This window comes from Phodopus roborovskii, unplaced genomic scaffold, assembly GCF_943737965.1.
Source record: "Phodopus roborovskii unplaced genomic scaffold, PHOROB, whole genome shotgun sequence".
Lineage (NCBI taxonomy): Eukaryota > Metazoa > Chordata > Mammalia > Rodentia > Cricetidae > Phodopus > Phodopus roborovskii.
Window position 1 is genome coordinate 416,883 of NW_026126623.1, and position 17,708 is coordinate 434,590.

At 35.5% G+C, this 17,708-nt stretch overlaps 1 protein-coding gene across 6 annotated transcripts in view; it reads right to left on the minus strand.

Annotated features, from left to right (window-relative positions):
- The window catches only part of Mef2a (myocyte enhancer factor 2A), a 121,581-nt gene that overhangs the window by 35,294 nt on the left and 68,579 nt on the right, over positions 1-17,708 (minus strand). For 4 of the 6 annotated variants that reach the window (XM_051206500.1, XM_051206497.1, XM_051206502.1 and 1 more), the window contains one exon: positions 867-1,004. In XM_051206500.1, coding sequence (XP_051062457.1) covers positions 867-1,004 — 138 coding nt within the window. Of the gene's footprint in view, positions 1-866; positions 1,005-1,068; positions 1,201-17,708 lie in introns of all 6 variants that reach the window. The other 2 variants (XM_051206501.1, XM_051206503.1) reach the window with 1 other exon arrangement.

Here is a 17,708-nt window from a genome sequence, read left to right on the forward strand (position 1 = left end):
ACCAGCACTGGAGCCAATTGGTTCCACAACAGCTATACAACATACACAGAGTTAAAGAAGAGATCTATAGTAATGGATAGTCTAGTGAGAAGATCTTCCAACATTTTCAGCCCAGGCACATGAGCTCATTATGCTCAACATGAACTGTTTCACAGGGTTAGATAACTGCACAGAGAAATTATAGTGACTATTTGTTATGAGATTAGTTTTAGAATAAGAGGTCCCTTAAAGTAAATCCAGTCCTCATCTTTAGTGCTGAGGGTATAAGAAAAGAGCAGTTATGTATGTATTCAGTGCTCTTGCTGTTCAGTGCTTTGGGACAAAGAGCTCAATAGTGAGCCCAGTTCTTCTAAAATGAAGATATTACATAAAATAAATAAAAGTGATTTAGAGGCATTGAAATCTTACAACAAACTCAACAAACTTACATTTAGCATTCTTAAGACCAACTATATGTGTATATACATATACATATACATATACATTAAGTTATGGAGAAGACTGGAATGCCTTATATATACTTTATACTAAAAATCAAGGAATTTTAAAATTAGAACCAACTCATTTATGTCACAGATCAAGCAGTTGTAATTTAGGACATGTGAAAAGTTTATTTAATGATATAAAGGACAACTGATGGCAAAACCTGAATTAGGACGTTTTCTCTTCATCTCTACACTTAAGATACTCAACATTTATTACCACAAGATTTTGGCATTTCAAAGTTCTGTAAAACCAAAGAGTTAATAAACACCTTCTTTCCTCTTATACTTGTTGTCATCAATCCTCTGTTAAAAATGAGGTAGGGTGTGTGGTCAATCTCTTCATGCACATGATAAAAGCACAAGCCATACTTTAGTACTCACTGCGATTTTATGATTCCGCATCATATTATCAAATTCCTCATTAATTTTTTTATATTTTTCTTCTGTATGTGGAGTTAGCACATAGGAAGTATCAGGGTCTGGGCTGTCGCACCCTCTGTGTTCTTTCTTGTTCAGAGCCTAAATATGAAGTTAACAAAAAGGATCAACAAATAAAAAGTAAAGGTAAAATGAAAGTACTTACAGGGCCTCGTTTGAAAATAAAATCACTATCTTCATTTAGTTTGCTGAATCTGTCCTCCGAGAGTGGACTGTGCTCAAAGTAATCGTCAGCATCAGGGCTCTCACAACCATTAAGGCCTTTCTTTCTTAAAGTCTGAAATACAATTGGAAAATTCACACAAAAAGGATACTAACTTTCCATGAGTTTTTTTGTAAAATGTGTTAAGAGAGCACAGGTCGAATAAACGGCATTATTTAAGAGCCACTGAATGATTATCAAATGACTACAAATACACTGCATTCTCCAAGTAACATAAGCCTAAGATGGGAGCAAACTGAGCTCTCCCACTGCACATTAAGAAAAAAAGTAGTACTTGCTTGTTTGGACTCTACTTTTCAAAGTGCTTAGAGGATAATAAAATCATTTCATATTCTGATACAGCTGGCATATGGTTAGTAAAGTTAGTAAGAATATAACGAGATGACTATCAAAATAATGTGTTGAGAAATTACAGTATATTTATGCACCGGTCATTTTATCTTCTGGCATTCCTTTCTATCAGGATTATCCTATTCATTAGGAATTAGCCCAGAATCCCAATAATTTACTGTTAATTTGTTCTCTTTTATATTATCATTTTCCCACATATTCTTGAAATACAAAAACTTCAAACCATGTGTATCAATGGTGACTCTTTCTTGTAAAATGAATGTCAACTTTCTCAGTGACTTTTCATATTTTAAAAATCTGTAGTGAAAAGTTACACGGAATACATCTCTCCTTGCTAGCTTTTTCCCTACAGTTTCTTCAGTTTACTTTAATCTAGAAGTGATCAGATAACTTTCCTGAGTGTCTATGAACTGTTCCCCTAGACCACATTAACATTTTTTTTTTCTTACTCTGAAGCAAAAGCTATAAAGAATGATTAGTTTTCTGATTTCTCTTTTAAGAAAAAGGTCATCATGAAATAAGATCTAATTTTTAAAAGAATAAAAACCCTAAGGGCTTAAAGATAATAGAATATCAATTTACCTTCAGAATGCTTAATTCCATTTAAAAAATTCTGATCTTAAGAATTCTATACACAACTCATGAAAGTAATTAAATATAATCATTAAACATAAGCATGTTACAAACTAAATGCACTCCCCTAGTAGCCTTAAGTTCTACAGACAATCTACATATTGCATGTACATTTATGTGTATTTAGCTAAAAACGTTCCTGTTGTCCAATTATCCTCACCATCCATGGTAGCAAGTTCTACTTGCCAAATTTTTAAAGTTATCAGTAGTGAAAATATTAACACCAAAAATGGAACATATTGAATCCTTAAAACCTACACAGCTCTAGAAGAAGAATGAATATAGTGGGCATCTTTATATATAAATATCATCATGAAATTAAACATTTAATGTGAAATCTCTGGATACTTGCCCCAGTTTTCATGTATCTTAAAGAGTATGTAATTCCAGGCTAGGGAAATGGCTTAGTTGGTAAAGTGTTTACTACACAAACTGAGGACTTACTCAATCTCTATCACTCCCTTGAAAAGGCTTGGAGTAAGTGGATCATGGCTCTAATGTTAGCCCTGAGACAGCAGAGACAGGAGGATGTCTAGGACTTTATAGGCTCAGTAAAGACTGTCTCAAAAAAATAAGCCAGAGAAGCAACCTGAGAAAGACACCAACTTTAACCTCTGGTCTTCAAAGTTACACACACAGACATACAGACACACACATGGATGACAATTTGGCCTTGCTCTTCTTTGTAGACTGAATTGTTTATCACCGAGTTTTCTACAAATACCAACTACAAAGTATGTATCCCATAGCATTTTTAAATAGTTAGTGCAAGACAACACAACTCTGCTTTAGTTACATGTAGTTCTTAATTCTATGAAAGAAGGCCCAACCCTATTGGTCTTATGAGGAGGTGAAGTGCTGTGGCATCTGCAGCTCTGCAAGCCTTCATTTCAGATAGAGTCCTGACACACATAGGGAATTTAAGAGGCAGTATCAGCATTGTAGATAATAGGCTAATGCAGCTCTGTCTGACAGCCAACTCTGCTCCTTATCACCATGCATGAAGAGTGCTTTTGAGGACCCAACTACCATATAAAGACTTTTTCCCTCTCTTTATCATTACCAAATAGCATAGCAGTAAAAGTTTCTCCTGTCTCTGTACTTACAAGTGGAATGCTGCAATCTATTAACAAGGCCAGACAAGGCACAAAGAGGCCGATCAGATTCAGGGCTCTCACCAGTTTCCATAGCACTTGCTCACCATGATGCTAGTGGATAGCAGAACTGGGGCTAGAATCTACTTTTCCCGATGCTACTTTCCACTACGCTATATTCCTTAAGTTGTTCAACAACTGCATTACTCAACAAAACAAACTGAGAAGGCTTGTGCTCTGGTCTCATTTAACTGCTGAGAGAACATTTATTGTCTAAGTAGTTGTAGGCATGTTTTCCCTTCCTCCATGATCCTATACATATCTACCTTAGCGAGAAGTAGGTTCAGGCTCTTAGAATTTTAAGGTCTTAGTTTGTGATAGCAGGATTCACTGCAGAAATTGTAAAAAGAGTAGTAACACTTCTTCCCCTATACTATCCTATTCCTCATCACAACCATTTGGGGGGGGCCGTGGGGGGATCCTGTTTTCCAGGATCTGTATACTAAGTAGCCAGGCAGTTTCTGGAGTGAACATAATTTTACAGCTGTCTTTTAATGAAACTTATTTTGAGTACATGAAAATTTAGGAAAAAATGAGTATCTTCAAAAGTCATTGTAAGGTAGCTCATACATTTAATCTAAGCAGTCTGGAAGTAGATATAGGCAGATCTCTAAATGCACAAGGCCAGCCTGAGGTAAATATCAGATTTCAGGTCAGCCATGACTACATACTGACACAGTCTCAAGAAGGCAAACAAACAAACATAAAGTTGTGACTCCTGGTCTGTCCTGTTTTTCTCTCACTTAAAAAACAAGGAAACCCTAGGAACTTTGCCTTTTATTCTTTACCTAACAAAGTTTATTGAGTACATCCCCTTAGGTTTTTTTTAACACTGGAAAAGATGGTAACTGTATATGAAGTCTGCAGTGGTCACCCAACAGCCACCAACAGCCACTTCCTTCCTTCCTTCCTTTTTTTTTTTTGGAGACAGGGTTTCTCTGTATTGCTGTGGAGTCTGTCCTGGAACTAGCTCTGTAGACCAGGCTGGCCTCGAACTCAGAGATCCACCTATCTGTCACCTGAGTGCTGGATTAAAGGTGTGCACCACCAACACTCAGCTAGCCACCACTGCTTTCTTATGGTGGCAGCCATATGAAATAGCTGGGAGGCAGTCTCTGCAGCTATCTCCCTGTTTACCTACTGAGTCTTATGTTCTTGCTTGTTTCAACAAGGTCTCAGAATTCAGGCTGGCCTTGAATTTCTGATCTTCCTGCCTCCATCTTCCAAGTGCTGGGGTTACAGGCCTACAGGCTTACACTACCATGGTAGGAATTGTATTGTATTTCTGCATGCTTGGTCATCTTTGTATGATGCTCAATATTTTTTCGTTTTGTTTTGTTTTTGTTTTTTTGAGACAAGTTTTCTCTATGTAACAGTTCTGGCTCTCCTAGAACTAGCTCTATAGACTAAATTGGCCTCAAACTCATAGAGATTCATCTGCCTCTGCCTCCCAAATGCTGGGATTAAAAGTATGCACCACCACTTCTCAGCCTTGATGTTCAATAATCTTAAAAGGGTTATTAGATTCTGAAACACAGGAAAAGGTATCACTCTTCAAATGGTATATAAATTTGCTTCTCTGATACAAGGGCTTTCGACTTCTTATCTTCTAAAATTTTAGCTTGAAATCTCATCTAATGCTGATACTGGGTTTATAAACTCTGAAACATAAAATTTCTTCATCTTTTCTTCTCGTTACACATCTGCTCGGCACTAAAGAACTCTTACTGCAATCCATTGGGAATAAGTAGGAGAAAGAAGTAGATAATTCCTAAGATTCCAGTTTTACATGAAGGGCAATGCATTAGACTGATCAACTTAAAAAAACAAATGCTAGTTTTTGCCTTGCATCTGAGATCCTGGCACTCTGCAGCTGCTGTATGGAGATGGACACATGACTCTGGGTAGCCAGAACCTTAAATACCTGTTCATCTTTACGTTCTTAGTGTCTCTGAGATTTTGGCTTGGAATAGTCTTTCATATCTCTTTTGACACCATAAAAACATTTTTATTAATAGTTCAGGTAGTGTTTCTGTCTTCACTGAGAGAATTAGTCCATATAACCTGTCCCTGAAAATACAATTTTTTTATAAAAAAAAAAAATAAAGCATTTTCTCACAAAATCCAAGTGCAGTTCTTTGTTGATATTTTTTCCAGTTAGATATAAACCAGAATTTTGTAGCTTTTAAAAACTTAAATGCAGAATTTACCATATAACCCAGGAAGTTCACTCCTAGCTAGACATTAAGAGAAATGAAAACATATGCTCATACAAAAAAGTTCGTACAAACTTCAAAGGAGCAGATGCACTATTATTCAGACATAGGGAAAGTCTTGATGCAAGCTACAATTTAGCTTTGAAAACATCCATGTAAGTGAAAGAAGTCACAAAAGACAATATATTGTATGACTTCATTTAATTGAAATATCAAAACAGGCAAGTTAGTTGGCATAAAAAACAGATTGGTGGATTAGTCTTATATTCCTAAATACTCTGATAAATAATTAAAATATACACTCAATTTTATTAACAGTGAAGATAAATACCAGGTAGTATGGGAGCACTTCATGTATGTTACTAAAAGCTTTAGAAACATTAGGTATGATCATAAATAATTATCACATTGGAACATATACCAAGAAGTACTATAACTAAAGATATGGAGATGACCAGTCAACAGGACCATATATGAAGACAACATTCTTTATATCTAAAAGAAACTAAGGAAAACAATTTCCCTATACTATGTAACTCTGGAATAGTAGCCTTTTACTCAGATGAATATATTTCAGTTAAAATGCTGGTTATCTGATGTCAGGTATTCTACAAAAATGGTGTAACTACCAATGTTTTAAATACCTCCTAGGATGCCCAGAGTACAGAACAAGCGTCACTGCCTCGTGAGCTCTACCCACTGAATTCCCTAGCCCCATACTACAGTACTTTTGTGCCACATATGTGGGGCTATCCATTCTGAGATCTCTAGTCTGTTCTACTGAGATATATGTCTACTACTATACAAATACCATACCGTGTGGATTCCTGTTAAACCACCTTCCAAATGTGGAACATCTGGCTAGAAAATGTTTATCATTACTTTCCATCCTCTCTCCACTAACCATGACCAGTATACTTGAAAGTGAAATGTGGGAGGAGGAATGTGTTCAAAATCAGTACAACTAAGTAATTTGAGAACACTTGCAGAAACATATTTGTCCTGATTTATCTTTGATACTTAAGATTGGTGCTTAATTAGTCACTGACCAATTGTGAGATTACCTAAACTGGAACTGAGCAAGATTAAAAATGTATTCTCTCAGCTGTACTTAGCATATTTCTAGAATACAACTACCACAGTGGCCAGCCCAGATGGAGAACGTGTCCATCAGGTCTGTTAGACAGTTGTGACTATGATAATATTATGTACATACAAGGCCTGAAGCTGCCTTTGCCAACATCTTCATGTTGGCCATCAGGAGGACAAAGCTGATGTATGAGCAAGGCAGAGCCTGCTTCAGAAAAGCCTAAAGTTTAGCATACTACTGAAGTTTCTGTTGTGTGATATAAAAATATTACCACTTTTTAAAGAACAAGTTTAGTTATGTCTTCCCATATTTTTTAACTAGAAATAGCCTAACATGACATTGTTTTCAAAATGCTTTTAGATACATTATTTCAGTTGACAGTTAAAGCCCATGAGATTTATAACTTTAATACTTCTCTGTTGTCCATTAAACACTGAGCTTAGTAACACTGAGCAAACAATAAATAACTGGACTATCAAAATATGCTAGTCAGAATGCTTAACACAAAAATTTACTTTAAAATTAGGAGCAAATGAAAGATCAAACACAGTTATGTTTAAATATGTCAACTATACAAATGAGGCAAATACCAATATAACCTGTAATTATCTATTATGCAGTAGTTCTACACAAATACTAATGGCATTAAAAAAGATCAATTTGATTTTCTAAATTCCTGTTCAAATACTAACCAGTGTTCCTATGTTCCTTTTACAAGAAATGTACACATTTTAAGATTTTCAAGGTAGATTCTGGAAATAACAATTTAAACCTAGAAAATGTGAAAAAAAAAATCTATAACAACAAAGCACTGGAAGAAAATGTTTTCCACTGAATTTAAAAGGTAAATTCTAACATGCATAGTTAGCTTGATATATTCATGAAGGCTTACACATGTGATATATTTAGCTATTTACTAAGTTTTATCATTTGCTATCATTTATATTTAAGAATTATACAAAAAGTTCACTCTCAGGTGTTTTATTGCACAATAATTAAAATGAGAACTACAAGAATCATTTTTTTTGGCTGAATAAATATACCTCTTCATCCATCTCTTAACTACTGAGTAAGATTCTTCTCAAAATGTCCTTAGGATACATGTTAAAGTAACTGAGTTAACTAAATAAAAAAACAAAAACAAAATTATAAATTATGTGTTTATGTTAATTTATCCAAATCTTATACTATCATTTGAAATTTTTTATAGGTACAGAGACAGTGTATAAAATAAAAAGACAGAGTTAATCTATACAAGAAAAGACACTTTCTTTCCTACATAGTCAAGGCACGAAGTAACCTTTCAGAACTGAGTCACAATATAATTTAAAAATATGAAAACTGTATCATTATCACTTTTATTTTAAGTTACGAACTTGAAGGGCCAGGTTTCAAAAACCATATGTCTTGAATAGCCAATTATGTAAAAGAACTGGAATACCATCTAAACTACATTTAGACCATCTATACTACATTTTGTAGGCACACAGGCATGTCTACCTGTGGCCCATGAACTGCACAATCAAGGACAGTTGTAAATGTAACCCAACACAACAATAAGCTTGCTTAAAAAATGAGTTTCCCCCCCTGAAATCTGGGGGAGGTGGATGGTCTAATGTCAAATGGTTCTCAAGAGTGAATTTTGTAGATGTCATTTCTGCAACATCAAAAGATTACACACTCCTACCAGTGAGCCCAAATGGTCTTCTAGTCCTAGAAGCAGTATAGTATGTATATCCTGATAAATAACATTTGGTGATAAACCTCAATCTAGAGAACTTGAAACTCTGATGAAGAGTACATAACAAAAGTAATTCAGTTTTAGGATAAAATAGCCAATAATATCTTCTTTGGATAATGACAGCAACGTGGCCATTTAACAATATAATCACAGTATCCTAACAATATATGTGACATGCAGTATGATTTAAAAAAAAAAATGTAGTAAGTTGAAGTATAGAAATAATACTACATTCAACATTTTTACCTTTTTCTACAACCTCCCCCCCTTTAAAGTAATGTTGCAATTCCAACACAATTTATCACCAGAAAAGCCCAAGCTATAAAACAGCTATTCTTTTGCACTATTTCAGTGACTAGCCAAACCTCCAAGATAAACACAGAGCCTTACACCAGCCATGAGAATCTGGATGGCTTCTCAGGTCTTAGTTATCTCTCTGTTAGCACCATACTTCAGCTATACTTAGCTCATATCAACTTAAAATAAAGTGCCAGCTACATTTTCCTAACTTCCACTTAAGCTGTTTCCTTGACTTAGAACATGCTTTTCCTTCTTTTTAAACCCCATTTCAAAAAAAAAAAAAAAAAACAAAAAAACAAAAAACATTTCCTTCTCCAAGCACATTCTGTAAAGGACAGGCAAAGGGTCATCCCCACAGCAAGTATTCTCTGACCATTCTTCCAGTCCCCCTTGTCTCCTCTTGACAAAGATTCCACTGACACATTGTAGACCTTCCAGAGAAGAAATAAAGAACACTTTTACATGATTAAAACTTAAAATGTTCAGATGTTCAGTCTCTGACACATGCAAACACAGAAAGCACACATAGATACTAATCAGCAATCACAAAAATATGTCTTAGGGAACTGTGAGTTCTGGTACAAAGTGATGTTTCATACTTTTCCTCCCATGAACTCTCATTTATGTATTAACAACATTAACCTCCCATTTAGAGATGTATAGTTCCTTATAAAAAGCATACAACTAAAAGCCAGTAACTGGCTGGGAGCATTTGGGAGGGATAGTCAGGTGGATCTCTGTGAGTTCGAGACGAGCCTAGTCTATGAGTTCCAGGACAGTTAGAGCTGTTACACAGAGAAACCCTGTCTCAAAAACCCTAAATAAATAAATGTCAATAACTGTATCATAAATAATATCAAACACATATCACAGTAAGAACAGTAAAATTTAAATTACAAGAGCTATGGTGACTGCTATGTGAGGTGATGGTGCAGGGAAATGTGAGGGAGGAGGGCTGCAGAGACTGCTTCACCCCGTGAATCATCATTTTGCTGCTTCATGCTCTGTAAGGAATAAAAGAGCAGGGAGGGGCAGGGGGCTGGAGGTGGAGGGAAGCTTTGTCTTGTCTTCAGAGGCCTCATTATCTTTCCCTTTCCCTGACGCTCCAATTGCAGCCCTGTAAGACATTAGGTGAGCCCCTTAAACACTCTTCTGCCTTTTCCATTTCTCATCTACACTATGGGGAGGTGAAGGTGGGTGGGTGAGGAGGCAGAAAATCCAAATGAAATCATGTCGTCTTCTATTGCTACATAGTCCACACCAGATGATCCTTGGAGACAGAGCTACTGAACAATTTTCTTTCTTGCCCACTTAAGGCCTTCAAAAGATGTGGTCACAACCCCAAATAGAGTAAAATAAATGTGAAATTTGCAAAAAAATAAATAAATAAATAAATAAATGTAACAATAAAAAGTTTATGAACGTGCAAGGACCCCAAATTAATTTACTAACAAACATGTAAGCTGGGCATAGTAATGCATATCTGTGACCCTTCTGGAAGGCGGGGACCAGAGGATCAGAAGTCAAGAGTAACCTCTGCTACAAAGAGAACTCAAAGCTAGCCTGAAATACAGAAAACTGTGTCAACAAACACTGAAAGTCAAACCAAAACATAAACTGCTTCTGTAAACATATGGGGACAGTAATTGAGATCTCCAGCATTCACATTAAGAGGTGGGAGGGTGCTTCCTGAGTTCTGAATTCACCCTTTGCACTGGGCATTCTATCACACCATGGGACACCAACTAATGCTGCCTGAAACATTCCTGTCATTCAAGACCGCTACCCACTAAGAAGTGTAGTGTTTTTATTACACATGCAAAGTTTCCTGCATTTATAGAAACAGTAATTCATGGAAAAACAATTATTTCCTCCTGCAATTTGTTACTATTTATCAAGTTAGTGTGTCTTTGGATTATCCTATGTAAAAAAGATGAAGAACTGCTGCTTGAGTTACTAACTTACACACACACACATCATGGAGTCTGACTTCAGATTAGAACAAAATTTCTAATTTCTGAAATTGCCCCTTATCATGGTGTTATTTTGTATTTCATATTTATGTTAAGTGGCACTTTCCACACTGTTGATTATAAAATCAAAATACTAATCAACTGCAAAATTCTCTGGATCCTGCAGTATTACAAATTCAAATTTAATTCTTTATATAATGGCAACTTACACCAATATTTGGTATACTATTTTAAATCTTGTTTGAAAAGATTCTTAAAATTATGAGTCATGCTTGCTCACTGTCTGAAATTAATTCAGGGTATACTTTGGGGGAGAAAATGTTTGAAAAAGCTTGATAATTACTAAAAAAGTATATTCACTTCAAGCTGTTGGTTTACAATTCCACTTAGAACAAGTAAACCAAGTTTCTCAGACCTCATTTCCAAGATTTTTCTTTTAGGTCTTGTTGGGGCACAAAATACATTTCTGAAAAAGTTCTCTGATGATTTAATACTGATAGTCAGGTTACCACATTTTTGAGAACTACTGGTTTTAAATAATATATTCCTGGCACAACCATTTTTATTACCATCTTTTTTTTCTTAAGATTTCTTTTATTATTTAATTCATGTCACAACACCTAGAACCAGAGTTATAGACAGTTGTGAGGCACCATGCTGATGCTAGGAATCAAACCTAGGTCTTCTAGAAAAATAGCCTTAACTTCTGAGCTATCTCTCCAGCCCATTTTTATTTTCTAATTGATAGATGAATTTTAGAGTGATTATCTATTTTTTCTTTAACGTATTTGTTCCAGTTTGCTTTGTAATTTAAATGTAAGAAAAATTAACTCACACACAAAAAAGGATATTTTCATGGCTGGGGAGATTGCTCTAGGCAAATTGCTTGCTGTACAAATAGAGGGCTATCAGTTCAGCTCTCCAGCAATCATATTAAAAGGTGGACAGGAACAAACCCAGCCTGTAATCTCTGGGCTGGAGAGGGAGAGACAGGGGCTCTACATAACAAGCTGGTTGGCTAGACAAAATGAACTGAGTAAGAAACTTTGAGTGAGAAACTGTGGTTGAGTGAGAACCTTGACTCACTAAATAAAACAACAATCAAGAAGACCCCAATCCCTACTTCTGGTATCCTCATGTGCACACACATGGAAACACAAATATACATTTTAGAACCCAAATTACCATCCTCTTATTCCATTTATCACCAGTGTGATACACATTTATCACATGTGTATTAGGGACATAATATGGACTCTAAGATAATACAAATGAAACAGTGAGTCTATGAGACTAGAGGGATCAAGTGAGGGATCATGCTTATAATGTAAGCATGAAGAACTGAGTTTGGATCCCCATCACCAATGCAAATAACTCCAGAGAAAAGGGTAGCAGGAATATAGGAGATAGAGAGATTCGAACCACTCTGGTCCAATCACTGAGTTTCACCCTCAGTGAAGAGACCCTGTCTCAGAGAAAAACAAGTTGACAATAATAGAGGCAAACATCCATATCAACCTCTGGCTCCACACACAAAAAGTAAGTGAATCAGACTCAATTTTAATAAATGTTATCTGTTACTCTTATTGTCATGATCTCAATTGTCTGCTAACCATTTAAGAAAGTAATCATACTTACGAATGCTATCCGTTATTGATGATATACATAAAATTGAATCTATGGTAAAATGTTTCAGAGCTTCATTGGGTTCACTAAACTAGGAAGCAAAGGATTCAGCTCTAATCTTCAGTAATGCTACTCACTCTTTATGTAACTACGGACAAGTCCAAACTACAGAGTTCCAATTCTCCTTCTAAAAAAACTGCAATGTATGACTAGTGAATGAGATACAAGTGGGTTCTTTCCTTCCTTCCTTCCTTCCTTCCTTCCTTCCTTCCTTCCTTCCTTCCTTCCTTCCTTCCTTCCCTCCCACCCTCTCTCCTTCCTTCCTTCCTTCCTTCCTTCCTTCCTTCCTTCCTTCATTCATTCCTTCCTTCGCTATGGTGCTCCAGGGGGAGAGGCAACAATAACTACCATTTGGTAACTATAAGATAAAAACAATAAAGAGAAATGGCCAAGTCCCTCAAGTTAGTTTGATCCTTAAACGAGCACAATTATCTCTGGGACCATATATGCTATGTACTGAATATTTTCAAATGACCCTACAGAAGTATTTTAAAAAATATTACAAATAGGGTATTTAATACAAGGAGTTCTACAAAAGGAGGAGGAAATGGATAAAAAAAACAATCCCAGGTGTTACTTAAGTAGCAGTTGCTAAAACTCTCTGTCTGTAAGTACAATTATTTTATTTTAATGCACAACTCTAAAGCTTATAATGTTTGTAGACCTGCATTTATGGGATTTATACAAACATGCATGTATACGAATGATGGTGACTATATGTGCTGGTCATTTTCTAGACATATATTCTAAAACAGTGTCAATATGCTACATACACAGTTGACTTTTTTCCTTAAATTTAGTGAAAAGAAACTCGGTATATTTAATTATTTTTTGTATGACTAGACAAGTCTGCTATGTAGGGCTTGAGTTATAATTCAGTGACAAAGTGACTACCAAGGATGTGCAAGGCTCTGTTACCACACACGGGGAGGGGGGTATCGAGGGAAGGGTTGTATGTGCATATTCATGTTGAATATGAATATACAATGCATGTCTTTAATAATATTCTTCGTGGATTCTCACTAATGAAATACAAGAATCAGAGCTCTCAGGTTGTGAATGCATTCATGTGAGGTGAGGCAGATGCCACTGAGCTTCAAAAGAAAAGAGGTTTCTTTCAGATCTTTCTCTATGTGCCCTTCCATCTGACAGCTCATCTGTATTACAATATATTTTATTATGAACTGTGGGTGAGGGGATGTTGCTCTGAATTCTGTGAGCTGCTCTAACAAAATATACTAAATCCAAAAAGGAGTTCTAAGAATTTTGGTCTGTAGCCACAGATCACAACCTTCATTCACTGATACTAACTCCAGTAAACAATGTCAGAAATGAGTAAGGAGGATGGTCAGTTGGTGTGTGAGAAAACATCAATATAAATGATTACAGAAAGTGTTTTGTATAGTAAGCATAAGGGCAAACAGAAATGAAGATACTACTCCCCCAAAACCATGCAATTAGAAGATTATAAAAAAAAAAGGACTGTATTTACTTATTACTGCATGTATCTAGCAATCCTCTTGGCACACCATAAATGGCTGGGTAAGCAATAAAGTTATTACTTACAAACACACATATCAAAATTTATTGTCTTCATTTCAGTAAAATCTCTGAATTATAATCAAGACTTTTGCATAATAGATGTCTAAAGAAATAAAAGGTTAAATGCAGTATGATGGGAGATGTCATTCTGTATATGTTTCTCATACTGGTTAATGAATAAAGCACTGTGGGCCAAAATATTGTTTATAAATGTTTGTTTTCATTTACATGGACTTGGTTATAAATGGTTAATGATCACAACCAATATCCTTTTAAAGGTAAAAAGGGAATTATGGTATAGATATGAATACTTTGTTTTGGAATGGATTTTCATTTATTGATACAATTTAAGGTCAATGTTGTGATATGTATATTTCTCTTCTTGTTTATATAGCTCATTTAAAAATGTAATGTATAATTTAGTACAGATTTTAGATAGTTACCTATAATAGTTAAAACTTATAGCTAGGTGAGTTAGGTTTTCTAGATATGCAGAGATGTATTTGAGATAGACAGGCATTCTTCAAACCTTTCAAAGGCCTATAGAATATGGCATTTAAAATGATTTAGGGTTTTTCTTAACAGTGAGACATAACTGCTCCTGGCAACACCACCTGTGTCAGAAAGGAAGATGGACATTGAAGAAACATGTTATGGAGTTTGCTTCCAATATGGCAAGACTAGCCATTTGGACAAGATACTGCTCTTGTCTGGAGTGTTTGACTTTGTGATGTATAAAATAGACATACAGGACCCACAGAAAAGTGACTGCTGATTCAAGATGGACATTGCTACAGAGTTCCTGCTTCATGGAAGAGTCTGCCAGACAGTCTGCAGGACACAGAGAAAAGTGACTGACAAACTGCCAATACAAGAAGACAGTTTAAAGTTTCCTGCTTTGCTGAAGAGTCTGCCAGACACACTATGGCCTATGGGCCAAAGATGGAAGATTACAAAAGAACTTCGGATGACCAGGCAGTGAGTTGTCTCTGTATTTCGAGAGTTTATATATTATCCTTCTGTGGTCTTTGAAGGAGTTGAAGACAAATAATTTTGGTTATAGTTTTCCTTAGTTAGGCTTAAAGATAAGTTACATATAGGACTTTAGACTCACAAATATAGGATAGATGATAGAATAGTTTCTTAAATCTGGCTAAATGTTAATGGACTAAATATTGTTAACTGTGATTCTTATTTGATAACTGTTATGTGATATATTCTGCTATGTTAAGGTCAAAACCCTTCTTTTTATTTTAGTCAGGAAAGAGGAGATGATGGGAGATATCATTCTGTATATGTTTCTCATACTGGTTAATGAATAAAGCACTGTTGGCCAATAGGAAAGCTAGATAGGCGGGACTAGGAGACGAGGGGGAAATAGGAAGTAGGAAGGAGGAGCCAAGATGGAGAGTCTGGAGAAAGCAGAATGCCGGCCGGCTCCCCGGTAAGAGAAATACATGGATCAACAGAAATGGGTTAATAATTAAGATAGAGCTAGCAGATAAGAAACTAGTAATGGGCCAACAGAATTATATCAAATACAGAGTCTCAGTGTGTTAATTGGGGCTGGCGCGGCGGCGGGATAAGACTGGAGGCGGGAGGAAAAACCATACTCGTTACAGCAGTAATATTATTAGTCAACACTGTTAAAATTTAAAGTAATTTTCAGGTTATTTCCTAATGTTTAAATAACCCATTAAAATATAAAACATTAAGTTTTAAGATAAGAATGTAAGTTCATAAGAAAGGTGGCAGTTTATTATTTTTATAAAGATGAAGCTGTTTGCACCTCAGGAATTCATAGGCATGTCTAGTTGTCAGTATAATGTATGTGTCATGCTTGTTATGCTTAGATACATGAATCCAGATTTAAGAGTAGTGTGAATTATTTATTATTCCTTAGCTACAATATGCAGCTGTAGTCCTACTTAGAAATGTTACATCATAACATAACAAAATATGACTTGCATGCTAATTGAAAAGATAGACTTAACAAGATATCATCTCTAGTATCTGCTACTGCTCAAAACTCTCCTTATGCTCTCAGGGTCCCTTTCTGGTGTCCATAGCAACACAATACATTCATTTACTTCACAGCATTTAGTCATCATCATTTTTCATTTCAATGATAGGACAAGAAATATAGAGACACTTTCCCTGGCTCCTAAGTAGTGTTGGTTACACAAACAGAAAAAAGATTAGATTATGTTGCACGTTATAGATTAGTACTACCATTGAAATATAAAAGTAAGACTTTAAGGCATGAGTGCATCCAACATTCTACCAAGTTCTCAGAGATCTATACCTCCAGATAGCCATGCCTTTGTGTGATCTCCTTATCTTGAATACATACTGCTTGAATACATACTAGGCCTAGACACTTTGCTTCTAACAAACAGAACATGAAAAAAAAAAAAAAAAAAAGAAGAAAGAGAGAGAGAGAGAGAGGGAGGGGGGAGGGGAGGGAGGAAGGAAGGAAGGAAGGAAGGAAGGAAGGAAGGAAGGAAAGAAGGGAAAAAGAAAAATAAACACACAAGACATGGCTCATCAGCCTAGATGTGTTTATCTGGCACTCCCTATTGTTAGCTCTGTTGAAGCAAGGTGATGAAGGAAGGGTAGGCACACCTGACCACTGGATAGTGTCAATACAAGCTGAGAATGTCAGGGACCAAATCTTGCCAAAAACTACTCAAGTGTGTGAAGAAGCAGATTCTATCCCAGCTGAACTTTGTATGAGATTAATAGCAATATTTTTTACTGCAGACCTTTGACAGTCCCTTAGCAGAGGATCAAGCTATTGCTACTCCCAGATTTCTAGCTATGGGAACTGTGAAATTCTAACATATATTGATTTGAGACATAGGTTTTGTGATAATTTCTTACATAACAATGGGTAACACACTATGCCACAACTGAGTACCATATCCCGTAACAGAGATAATCACATATTCTTTCATTTTTAATGTTATGATATGTGGTAGTTTCTAAACTGTGTGGCTTCAGGCCATATCCTCATTTGTCTGGGTTACTAGCATTTACCCATCACCTTTCAATTTTTGATTATATGATCATTAAGTATATTTTGGAAAATTATGAACCTTTTCTCATGTTTCTCTGGCATCTACATTTTCCCCCTTGAAAATGAATGGCAGAGTGTAAGAATGATGTTGGTCCACTATTGACATTCTGAAACAAAACAAATATAGTACTGGCTCATCATTTCAATGAAACTGAGTCATGAAATCTCTTACAAATCCTAGTGACAATCCTCTAATTAATAAGTGTACAAGTTTTCATGACTGGTTACTGATATTTCCCTATTGGTTTGATGCACAATTTTAACTGTACAGTAATACAAAATCATATATATTCAGTAGAAAATGTACTTTGAACTGTCACCTTTCTGGGGCTAGTGATTTGCAGTACAATATTCTGGCAGGATACTGGTAGGGGCAGAGCTACAGCTTACTGGCAACCTAGCATCATCAGATAAACAACCTAGACTCTGAAGTATGCTGTGTTGCTGAGCTATAACATTTGGTAAAGTTAGGTGGATTTCAATTTACAATATTTCCAATTTCTGGGCTACTAGGACATAATCGCATTGTATGTCAAGCGGCATCTGCATCTAGCTTTCTTGAGATAGGACTGATTTTATTTATATATATATATATATATATATATATATATATATATATATATATACCCACTATCCACTGTAAACTTTATTTTTGAGTCTCTAAATTAATTTAAAATATGTAAATCTGTGAATTGAAAAATCTATAGCGCAATAAATTTTTATTTGTCAACTCATAAAAAGTTTTAATTTTAAATTAAAATATTATGACTAGTTATAAAACAATCAATATTCTATAC